Source organism: Humulus lupulus, chromosome 8, assembly GCF_963169125.1.
Source record: "Humulus lupulus chromosome 8, drHumLupu1.1, whole genome shotgun sequence".
Classification (NCBI taxonomy): domain Eukaryota; kingdom Viridiplantae; phylum Streptophyta; class Magnoliopsida; order Rosales; family Cannabaceae; genus Humulus; species Humulus lupulus.
The window spans coordinates 13,033,658-13,046,587 of NC_084800.1; the positions used below are offsets into that span (position 1 = coordinate 13,033,658).

Sequence of the window (12,930 nt, forward strand, 5' to 3'; positions counted from 1 at the left end):
GGTAAAGGCAAGAGGAAGCTGGACCATCCTTGAGTTGGAGAGCTTAGGTGATGACGTGTACATATGCAGTTGCTCGACCACCACGGCCGAGGTTTAAAATGGAACTAGGGTTGAACCCTGTTTTGCCGCTTAGAACGGCCTATTGTAAATATTTTCTGTAATAAACTCTTAAATTTATATTTTCGGGATCCCAATGTATATATTAAACGTTCTAGTGAAACGTTACATCTTAACCAAAATGTTTAATCCCTAAACCGCTAATCATACTTAGATCACGATTTTGGCCAAATGACTCGGTTAGCGAGTTTAGCACTATTTACAAGGCACACCGTAACGGTCCCAGGAGTTGGGGCGTTACAACTTGGTATCAGAACTCAAGCACTAAAAGAACTCATACAAATGGAAATAGCTATCTGGAATAATCAAGCCCCTATGGTGAATTTCTAGCGAAATGTTTGTGGATAGAAATAGTGTGTCTTACAAGTGGTACCAATGTTTGAGATACCCTTATAGTGTGTCTAATCAAGCCCCTATGGTGAGCATTAGACTCATATTTATAGAGTTTGAGATACCCTTTGAATTTCATATTCCACCAACTCCATTTTCATTTGAGCATTATTACAAACACCTGCTAGCCACTTATTAAAGACTACTATGAAAATTCAACAAATATGTTTAAAATCACTACAAAAAAATATCATAAACAATGTAAATACAAAGTATAATCAAACAATAATCACATTACCTGATATTGAGTTGTGTATAAATGTATGCGTATGGAATATATTTGCAAAGATTTGACAATACCAATAGTTTTTCGTTGTAATCTTGTGATGAGAAACTCAAAACAAAGAAGAAACTCAAAAATTTCAGATGCAAATCAAAAATTTCAAACTCAAATCTTGGTTTAGGGCACAAAAGAGAAGATAAGATAAAGAGAAAAAAATCTGATTGCAATAAAGTAGTTAAGATAATTGATGTCTAGGCTGAGACTAGAGTATAGCATCAGAGCAGAGCATGTTTATTATGGAGAAGAAAGACTCAATGGCTGTCTCAGTTTTCATTTTCTTATTTTAATCGGGTGTTTTCTGAAAACTTGGAAAATATTTTTAACTACTCTCTAAATTTCTATTTTTTGTATCTTTGTTTTATAAAATTGTTATAAGAAAACATGGCCAAGCACCTTTAATTGTTCTCTAAAAACAATTTTCTCTGTTTTAAAAAAAATCAGCTTTAAAGTTAAAGCCAAACTTGCCTGACTTTGGCTCTTAACTTGCCTGACTTAAAATGGAGATGGTCTCCTCCTAACCATTCCATTTAACAATTTTGAGTAAATGTAAATATTGTGTTATATTTGTCACAAAAAAACAAAAAAGTAACATGTGATATATTTGGCACAATTTTTAATATCATGCTCCAATGTATAATAGTAAAAGTTTATACAAAAATTAAATTTTCATTAATGATTATTTGATATTTATTGAAAATATACAAAAAAAAATTAATAATTTTATTTTATATTTTATTATTGATAGTTAAAAATAATAATAATGTAAAAAGTCTAGCATGATTATTAAAAATAATATTAAAATAATAAAAATGATAAAAATATATAAAATCACAAATATAGCACAATTTTTAGTCCACTATTGGAACAACTTTATTGGAACAACTTTTTTGTAAAGCAAGTTATATTTTAACATGCATCACCAATTTGACACTACATTTGAAGATGCTATAAGCTTAAGAAATCATCACCAATCCAAGGACAATGAAAGGACCACATTATATTATAAGCAAAGCATGCATGAGAACAGTCCATCTCAATTTCATGGTCGAAATTTTTTGTGTTACAAGTCAAAATTACAACATTTTTATGAAGCCTCCCCCCAATAATATAACTTATGGAGGGGGAAGGGAGGAAATAAGGCAAAACTGAATTCTTCAAGGGCTATAAGTATAACTGGATGAGTTCATCACTGACCACTGATGGAGTGAGAACACCCAAGTCTGTGAAAAGTAGGGTAAGATACTGAGGAGGGGTATAATCCCTGGCTGACCTTTCGACCTCAACCTTTGATGGGATGGGTACCCCAAAATCAATAGGGCGTAATGCTGGAGCCATGTCTTTCTGATCTAATGGGTAAAGACGAGCAAACTGCAAAACAATAGGATGATATCAAGGAATTTGGATTCGACAAGCGTCGGCTGATTTTATAGATTGAAGAATATGTCAGACAACAAACGATTTGTGTTTAAAGAGCAAATTTCAGCCAACCTTGTAGCTTTCAGCAGCTGCATAAACTGGTTTGTTCATGCTGTGTGCCACAAGTGCAATTTGGTATGTTCCCATCATGTTAATTATTCCACCACTTTCCACCACTGCATCTGCTCCGACGAATACCATGTCAACCTCGTCCATGGTGTAAGCCACTGCAGAGTCTATCAGGAGCTTAACAGGAACATCAAGTTTGGTCAACTCATTTGACAACCGTAAACCAGTTCTGTCTGGTCTGCCCTCTGCAATTTACATAATAATCAAGAAGCAATAGTGGTCAATAACAGGTTCAATTAATTAAAATCTAAAGAGCTAGAACCCAAAGTTAATTTTCAGAGCTTATATCAAAATAGAAAAATTAGGTATTTTCCACATTAAATCAAGCAAATTGCATCCATTTTGGTTTTAAAAGTACATACCAAACAACATAAATGGTTAGGAGTGTAAAAATACCTGTGCAGAAAACTCTGAAGAGTTTCTTGTTCTGCGCTGCAGTCTTGAGAACTTCCAGAACAACTCTTGAGAAACCATGAACCAAAATGGTACAACCATCAAAGATAAAGTCTTGACTAAGCATAGCAATGATTCTACGTGCCTGAACATTAGGAAAAATATGCACACAAATTGAATAATTTGTTCCAATTCCCCCCCACACCCAACAACAACAACAAAAACAAAAAAGCCTTGGCTTCAGAGAGCTGAAACTAACACAAATACCTTATATGATATCTCCCCAAACTTCTCTGCACGCTCAATTAAACGAGACTTAGCAGAATTAAATTCCTCATATTCCAGAGCTGAAGTTCGAGTCACATATCTCATGAAAAGATCACAGCCTGCTGTCAAGGAGATAGAGGTCGGGTCTGATGACTGTAAAGCACATTAGCGACAAAAGATTACTTACGAAAACAAGACTATTAACTACTACATCACAAAATGTATGTACATATATATAAATGTATTCTGTATATATGATCATTAACATGATATGCTATATGGGTTGATCCTGCATTCGTTTTCTGACTTCTGATAGATTATCATGCAATTAAATCCACGTTCTCATAGTGTAGAATTTTTTCTTCAAACTAAAACTAAGAGTGTGCTGAATTGGATACAGAGTCCCTTTCTTTTCCATCTTTACCTTCTGAAGTACAAAGGTTGGCCTTATTCATCCAAGCCTTTAAGTTCTTTTGAAGGAGGCATATTGTCAAAACAACCAACCTATTCAAGATCACTAACAAGCTTTCCACCAAATCATCTTTTCTCAATATTCATCGACCAAAATTATTCAAAGGTCTAAATGTTCTACACCAATTCGTAACACATCAGACTGTCACCAAAATTTTGCGAAGGGCTTCTTCTAGAGGAAACAATGATTATAAAGGCAAACATACTTCGTAGCTGAGTTTTGCAGAAGCAATTTCATACAGTTAGCAAATACGAGTAGTGTAGGTATATACACATAAGTAAGTTCAATAATCCACCCAATCACAATGGAATTCGATCCTAATACACAATTTCTCTAAAAACTAACCCTAAATATATCAACTTTCAGAAAAAACAAATAGAAGGAAAGTTAGAGCAAGGAGCTAAGAAAGCTACTGACTTTAAGCGAGTCGGAGGCCTTCTTAAGCTCAATTTCGAGCTCCATCATGGTGGTAGCCTCGCTAGCCCTAATGACAGCCGCCAAGGCTCGAATCGCCGCCACAGCCTCAGCCAAATCCGGCTGTTTCCGCCAATTGTTAAACTCGTCGATAAAACTGAAGGGTTTTCCGAGTTTGGAGTCTGTCGGGAGTTCGGGTTCCGGCGGGGCTTTATCGTCGGGTAAGCGGCCAACAGCGGCCTGGGCCTGGGCCAGCCAATCACTGGTGACAACTGCGTGGTGGGCGGCCCTGGTCTGGTAGTAGGCGGAGATCTTGGGGTTAGAGTTAGGGTTTTCGAAGGTGTCAGCCATCGATGAAAGCGGAGGCGGAGAGAGAGAAAGGGCTTCCGGTTTTGAAGACGAAGCGAGATCGTTTTGACGTTGGTATTGTTGGTCGAGAATGAATGAAGCTGATCTTTGCCACATTTTTTTTTTTTGGGCCGTTAAAATGATGAGCTTAGACACTTTCTCGGGAAAATTACTAATCGGAAAGTTTCCCCGGCGCCGTTAAAATGGGAGATTCCGGTCATTTAACGAGAGTGTTAGGGTCAAATGATATAAAGAAGTCCATAGTGTTTAGTCCTAATAATATGTTGGGAATATTACATGCGAAAATGATAATTTTACCCCTTTCTTTTTCTCAAATATGTTATTGCTATTTGTATTTTGTTAAATAACAATTTGAATTTATGTTTTTACAAAATATATTAAAATGATATTCTAGATCCGATTTTGGTTAAAATATTTTCAAATATAATGTTTCATTCTCAGCTCCTCGATCACCTTCTCTGCTACTATGAACTATCTCACCTCCAACGACCTAAAAATTGATCTTATAATTGAAAATATTTTAACAAAATCGAGTCTAAACTTCTATTTTGATACATTTTGTAAAATACATAGTCTGAATTGTCCTTTAACAAAATATATGGGTCAATCGTGTATTCGGAAAAAACATAGAAACCAATATAGTATTTTCAATACTATAAGATAATGAATTTATATTTTTTTGGAATATTTGAAGCAAAACCACCTAATCTTTTCGAGTTCATGCACTATTAACCCCAATCAAATTTTTTACGGCAATACCCCATACTGTTACATTTTTGTTGCATATGAGTCATTTTGGCTGTTAAATTCCAACTAGATCCATTAAATGCTAGCGAAGACACTTGTGTACACATTCTATTGGACCACGTATTAAATAGTTAATTAATTATTTAAATTTTATTTTAAAAATAAATATAATTAATTTAAAATTAGAAAAAATAAGATTAAAAATTAAAATCTAATTTCACATAAAAAATCTATGAATAAAAAAATATAAACTTAAAAATTGATTTAATAAAATAAAAATATGAAACATAGAAAAAAAACTAAATTAAAATAAATTATTTATTTTTAAATCTATTTCTAAATCAAATTTAATTAAAATATTAAAAAAAACTTTAAGAAAAATCGAAACTATTGTAATGCCCCGAAATCCCTAATGCGGTTTAATGGCGGGATTAGTAGGCCGGGAGGGCTATAACTGTTTAATTGTGTCATTAAATGATAATATGCATGTTTATGTGAATTATATTATAAGAGAAATTTGAATTTTGATGTATATAAGGTAGAGCTGTAAATACGGGCCGGGCTTTTGAGCACGGCACGAAACCGGCACAAGCCCGGGAGGCACAAGCACGACACGGCACGAAAAAATATGGGTCTCGGCCAGGCACGACACGAATTGAAAATTGGCACGGCACGACACGACATGGGCCTGAGCATGACAAGCCCGAAGGCACGACACGAAAGCATGAACAAACTAGCCCGAAAGCACGACACGATAAAAAACTCGATATTTTGACATTAATAATCATAATAAATTTTTATTTGTCAATTATTAATAAATTAAAATGATAATAAAAGTCTTATTTTTCTCAATGTTTATATTTTTATAATTATATTAATTTATTTTAAGATTTGTTAGTTAAATTTTTTAGCATTTATTAGTAGGTATTAAAATTTTAATAATTATCTTTGTTGTACCCAGTTTTCGAGCCATGTTAAGTGTGACCTCGAAAGTTGGATTCACAAACAATTGGACTCGTAAGGTTTAGAGTATGCTCCAAGACTAAATATCGAGCCTGCAAGACATAGACGACCTCGAATATGGTGACCTCGAAGTGTTCATGATCTCGAAAGGTAGCTCCGGAGACGCATCCATCCTCAGGGATGACCCCGGATCAGGGGTCCCGAGCTCGACGCAAAGACGATCTCGAAAGCCATGTGACATCGGGAGATGTCTTTAGCTCGAAAGCTGACGAGAAACCTGGGAAGCTAAAGCCTTGGAGATATATGATAAAAACCTTGAATATCTATAAGTGTTGTCCATACGAGATGTGATCCTCATTTATTACTGTAAATCCCCTAGAATCGTGAGATATTATTTGGTCAGTTATACGTCCCCTGGTCTTCAGGGGACGTTCCCTTTTATATTTGATTATAGGCATTTAAAGCCATTAATTTTATTTACACAAAAAGAGTAACTACCCAAAATGTGTGGGATAGTATTCTACAACCTTCTCTATAAATAGAGAAGGTCATGCACCATTGTAATGGACCGAAATTCTGAACCTTGGGAGAAAACTCTGAAGAATTCATGCTCAAGGATTTTCAGAGATAATCTTGAGTTTAATAACAGAGACTCGTGGACTAGGCAGATTTAACTGCTGAACCACGTAAAAATCGTGTGTTTGTATTGTGATATTTTAATTGGCCATTATCAGTTATTGTTTACGTGCTCTCCTTTCACTGTTGACGAAAAACGGCGTCAACAATCTTTGATATAATTTTGTGTAAAATATTGTTAAAAAATATATAAAAATATCTAAAATTATAATTTAAACAAAGAAATGTATTTGGTTTGGTGGTAAGTCCATTGATGGTTAAAGAGGAGGTGGAGGGTTCAATTCTCCATCCTCATATTTTTTGGCAAAAATAAAGTGGGCCCAAATTTTGGCCAGAATAAGGAAAGTGGGCCGGCCCGACACGGCACGACATGGGCCGGGCCCGAATTTATCGGAGGCACGAAAATGTGGGCCGGGCCGGCCCACATTACAGCTCTATTCAGGGGATCGAATGTCAAAATAATATCAAGCTTAAAAAATATCATATTTTTATGCTAGTATTTTCCTCAATTCCCAAAATGCCCCTCAAATAAGTTTCCCTCTCTTTTTTCTCAGTCTTCCCTCTCTATCTCTTCGTTTTCACTCTCTATCTCTCAAACTCTCATACACACAAAAAAAGTCAACCACCATTATCTTAATGTATACTAATTTTCGAGCTCAATTTGGATTTCGGATCTAGGAGCAAGTTGTGAGTCCTTTCAAGTCAAGAAACTTCATTTTGGATTTCGGATCTAGGGGTAAAAATCGTATGGGTAAATATATATTTGTTATATGTAGTGAGGAAACTTATCTGTCTACATTATTTGTCTTATTTCGAACAGATCTGTGTATGCCTTCATGTTTTATTGCAAGTTTTCACTATCGGAATGAATTTTGGATACTTCATGCGTTTTTTTTTTCTGGATTTTTTGCATGCCTCGATGAGTTTCGATGAAACTCGATAGGCCTCAATGTGTTGCATGCATGCTGGCTTGATGGTCCTCGATGGACCTCGATAGTGTTAGGATGTTATTTAATTGGATTGTTTGCCTCGATAGTCCTCGACTGTACTCGATAAAACTCGATAGGTGTATAAGAATTTTATTGAATTGTTTGCCTCGATAGTCCTCGACTGTACTCGATAAAACTTGATAGGTGTATAGGAATTTAATTGGATTGTTTGCCTCGATAGGCCTCGATATACATCGATAATGTGACCTCGATAGGTCTCGACATATATCGATAGAAATCGAAATTTTGCTGTTTTATGTTGTAGTTTAACTTTTTGACTTTTTTTTTTTGTTTTTTTCTTGCAGATTCGATTGTTTCCATATTTTTTGCATTCAATGGTGTTTGGGAACTCAAAAATAGGGATTGGATTTTCAGAGATACTGAAAATCAAGTTTTTCCCGTGGAGAAGGGTGTGACGTATGAACAACTGCTTGACATTCTGTACGATGAGCTTGAAGTGGTTAAATGTGTGCATGAATTGAAAATTGAGGTCTCGTACACATGCCTATCACAATCCGTCAAACCTACCCTTATAAAAAATGATAGGCATGTGCGTGCATTCATTGGGTTAGCATCAAAATCTGTTGAGAAGCTCATTCATCTATGTGTGACATTGATTAAGAAGGGAGGTATAAAAAATGTATCGACTTCTGCCAGCGTTAATAAAAAAGTTCGATTTGAAGAGAACATTTCTCCTCCATGTCATGGTTTCAAAGGAACTCAAGGTGACGGTCGAACATGTGTTTCCGAGACAAATCCAAACATCATAGTCCATGATGATATCCCGGTTAGAGATCCACCATTTGTGCATGACACGACGGAGTACGATCCCTATGGCTACAATCCTTATGTCAACGACGATCCTGTTGCTGATGCAACAGATCTTGGTGGGCCAGATGTTAGGACAGATTTTCCAACACAGAGTTTAGATGTTATGGTAGATGAGGAGCACAAAATAGAAGATCGGCAAACACCTGGGACCAGCAATAGTCGTCCAGGTCCAAGTAGAACCAATGATAGTTTTAGATGGAGTTCTTCATTGGACTTAGGTGAAGATCGTAGAACATGGAGTGCTCCCATGTTCACCAAAGAGGATATAGAGGCCTCACATCAACATCATTCCTTAACCAGAAAAGCTTCAGGAGAATTGCACCTTTGGAAGTTCTTTCAGAACAAGCTTGAATTGAAAACCAAAGCATCCATATTTGCAATGAAGAATAATTTTGAGTTTATGGTGAAGAAATCTGGGACTGATGTGTGGTACATTACCTGCAAGGATCTTGATTGTAGTTGGAGATTGAAGGGTAAGAAAAAAATGCGATCTAAAATGTTCAAGATTACTGTATACAACGAAGTACACACTTGCTCACAAGAAATTCGAGATAAGGACCACCGTCAAGCATCACCGTGAGTTGTTGGGCACCTAATCAAGAGGAAATTTGCTACCGATGGTACTCGGTACATGGCAAACAACATAAGGGAGGACATGTGCAACTGCAAGAGCCATGCTACACCGTGCATCCCAGTATAGACGTTTCAGACTCTCTTGTTGTCGATCTTCCCGATGATCCACTTATGGAAACTCTTCTCCTGTTGTGGGTCACACTTCCTCAATGGTTCAGCAACTAGCCCCTGTTTATCTTGTCTGATCTTCTTCGTTGGGTCGGTGAAGTCGTCAAAATGCTTGGGCCTGCGTTTCTTCTTGACAACTTCAAGGCCAGCTGCCTCCTCCGGCTGCAGTACTCGTACACTGGGACTGTCAGCATCACTGGCAACTACAGATGTCTGGGCCTGTGGAGTGGAGAGTTTATCACCGCGCTCATACTCTGCAGGCAAGATATCAGACTCTGTATCTGATTTTACGTCGGTGGATCAACCTGAGACCACTGAAAGTAGCTGCGCCAACTGAGCCATGATCGTAGTCTGATTCTGTAGTAAGATCGCCTGGCCCTCCTCAACCCTCTTGAGCCTCTGCATCAATTGCTCATAATCAGGCTGGGCAACCTGACTAGATGAAGCTGTACAAGCCTGTGAAATGCCTTCCTCAACCTTCAGGACATCCTCGTAAAAAATGGAGGCTTCCTTTACAACTTTTGCCAGCTTCTCTGCCTTCTTCTCAAGTACTACTACTTCCTCCGCTGCAGTCCCAGCCTCCCCCACAGTTGATTCCAACTCAGGGAATAACCTGGAATCAACTTCTGGGAGGCTATTGTAGTAGACTACCTCACCAGGACGTGGCTTCAGCATGGAAAATACCACTAACTGCATAGTTGAATAACATGTGTCAGAAAAACTTTAATAAAATAAATCGTTAATCAATTAATTTGTGACATTTAACAAGATAAAATGGAACTTACTCGACGGTTGGCGAATATAGGAACCAACTGAGCTGTCGAAATAGTGATATCAGTCTTCATAGCCCAGCTAAGCATCCTCGGTATCTGGTTCCCACTGTTCTCACCGAACTTACTCCCGAGAGAAGGCATGGCCTCAAAGGCCCAGTAAAGAAGTGCAGGTGCATAGCCATAGAAACTATACTTCGCCTCCTTCTGTTTTTTTCTTGACCCCTCTTTCTTCTTCTCCTCGAAGTGTTTCAATTGCTTCTTCATGTCCTTCTGAACTCCTCTGCTAACCTTCTTAAATGACAACTTCCCCCATGGATACTTGAAAAAGTAATCAAGATCCTCAACCATCCTCAGCGAATCTCCCCATATTGTCGTTGTCTTCTCTGGGGAATTCAATACCCCATTTATCAAATAGCACAAACCCATCTTAAATGCTTCTTCTGGGTTTGTGGAGGCCTTCAAAGCATCTTCCAACTGACCAAAACTAACCTTCGAATCACCATTAAAATATTCCTGGATGATCCGATCACTTGAAAGATGCTCTTTCAACTCATCTGAGGAAGGTGATTTCCCAAAATTTAGCCTCGTAACTAGAGCAAACTCTGCAATACCAAATCTACACAGAGTGTTGCCCATGTATAACTGACCCTCTTCAGGCTTCTTGCATTCTACCTTACGCAACATTAGCTGATGCAGCAGAACCCCAGAAAAACTAAACGGCTTCACCTTAAAGAACTGTCCCAACGATCATGCTTGTGCCCTTTCAATAAGACCATGCCTCTGAAACTACTCTATAAGGGTATCCAAGTAGGCACTACCCCTATAAGTGACACGACCAGTAAAGTGATTCTCCAACGGCATAATAAGGTTAGGCATCTGAAGAAAAAAAACAAAAACAAAAATGTTAAAAATGTAAAACAATCTGGTCACTATCGAGGCAGCTACTATCGAGGCCTATCGAGGTAGGTGCTAAAATCCCAAAGCATGATATCATCGGGTTACTATCGAGTCCTATCGAGGTAGGTTATAAAAATCCCAAAGAATTATATCATCGAGTTACTATCGAGTATTATCGAGGCCTATCAAGGCCTATCGAGGTAGGTCCTAAAAATCTTAAAGCAAGATATCATCTGGTTACTATCGAGTCCTATCGAGGTAGGTGCTAAAAATCCCAAATCCTCGTATCATCGAGTCCTATCGAGGCCTATCGATTCCTATCGAGGTAGGTCCTAAAAATCGCAAAGCCTCATATCATCGAGTCCTTTCGATTCCTATCCAGGCAAAGGCTACATAATCCATATGGCCAATAGCATCGAGTCCTATCGAGGTATATGCTAAAATTTCTATAAGCCTAAAATTTCATCGAGTCCTATCATGTCCCATCGAGGCCTATCGAGGCACAATCAAATCCAGACCCTAGCATATAATATCGAGTCCTATCGAGGTGCATAAAAAATCTTGAAAAAAAACCCAGATTTCTTCATTCCCCAGCCCTGATCTATACTATGAACAAAAATCAACAAAAAAAACCAAGCACATACACATATTGCAGATTAAAAATAAAATCCCTCACCTTCGCTTTCTTTGGGGTTGTTTCCTAAGAGTTTGGTCGGATTGCTCGACGTTTTCTCCTTCCCCTTCTCCGATCGTCAACTCTGACCCTTTGGGAGCCCTTGTTCGTAGTCGTGGAAGACAATGGCTGGGTTCTACGGATTCAATCGAGTTGAAGTGTTACAAATTTTGCTTGCTTCGGGACTTTGGGAGAGGATACGGAGAGTCTGTGAGAAAAAATGGCAGGGGTATTTTGGGTAGTAAGGTCATTAGTAGCACCAAAATGAGAGTCATTTAGTGATAGGGTGTTTTTAAATGTAGTGTCACTTAATGCATTAAAAGTCAAATTTCCCTATTATAATATGATGTTATATGCATGCATGTGGGTCCACATCTGATTATTGGGGTGTTTTGATAATTTGGCCCATTGATGGCATAATTGTGTATTTTGGTGCATATTGTGAGTTATATGGATGAGATCCCATTATTATGAAGATATATTTGGGCTATTCGGCATGAGACGGTTTTATACTATGAATTAGCGGTTTTGTCATAATGGGGTCATTTATTGGGATATTGAGTAACGAGAATGTTATTTGATGATTAATTGGGAGTTATTGAGATCAGGAGGGAATTCTGCAAGTTTTGGCTATAGTGTCCCCGGGGGTGTTTTCGGGACCCCGAGCACTAGGTTTTATTTAAGTTTACTTAAGCTTGAAGTAGCTTGTAAGACAGAACCGTACGTTAGAAAAATACTTTTTCTCTCTTCCCGTTAGTTCATTTTACCATTCGAGGCATTTTCGAAGAAATCTTGAGTTATAAAAGTCGGAATCAAGCGAGGATCAAGGCATAGCGATCCTAGGAAAGATTAGAAGCTTCTTGACCAAAGGATTTAACGAGAAACAACCCAATCAAAGGTAATCTAAGTTTTAAGTTTTGAGTTTTTAGAGTTTCTAAGCTTCGAATTGGATTTTGTGAATCTTTGAGTTTTTGGTTCGTTTGAGCCTCAGGATTTGATGGTTTTGGATCATTGGGAAGTTTGTGAACTTTGATTTTTGGATTTGGAAATGTTTAGGTGTGTTTTGGAAGGTTTGCGATGAAGGAAATCGAGTTCATGGTTGGTCTGGGTGGGGGGTCGCGGCCCTGTTCTTGGGCGTCGCAGTCCAAGCTCGAAGAAGCAGGTGAGGCATTTTGGGAGTGTTGTGTGCCCCGGCCCAAGCTTGAAGAGGCAGGTGAGGCATTTTGGGAATGTTGGGCGCCGTGGCCCTTGCTCCTAGTGTGGCTGGGGGCCGCGTGTAACATCCCAAATTTCCTAATGTGGCTTAGTGCCTGGATTAGGGGGCCGGGAGGCAATATTTGAGTTATTATGTGAATTATATTATAATATAATTATATTAGCATGTTAGAGATATTAAATATGTGTATGTGGGCCCGTTTCTTATAAGAAGG

At 37.9% G+C, this 12,930-nt stretch overlaps 1 protein-coding gene across 1 annotated transcript; it reads right to left on the bottom strand.

Annotated features, from left to right (window-relative positions):
- Positions 1–1,768: 1,768 nt before the first annotated feature.
- LOC133794626 (uncharacterized) lies at positions 1,769–4,481 on the bottom strand. Its single transcript, XM_062231953.1, has 5 exons — positions 3,885–4,481; positions 2,996–3,148; positions 2,732–2,873; positions 2,279–2,520; positions 1,769–2,158 (listed from the first exon to the last, which is right to left on the bottom strand). The coding sequence occupies exons 1-5, from the start codon at positions 4,344–4,346 to the stop codon at positions 1,952–1,954; spliced, it is 1,206 nt and encodes a 401-aa protein (XP_062087937.1). The 5' UTR covers positions 4,347–4,481; the 3' UTR covers positions 1,769–1,951.
- Between the last annotated feature and the right edge of the window lie 8,449 nt (positions 4,482–12,930).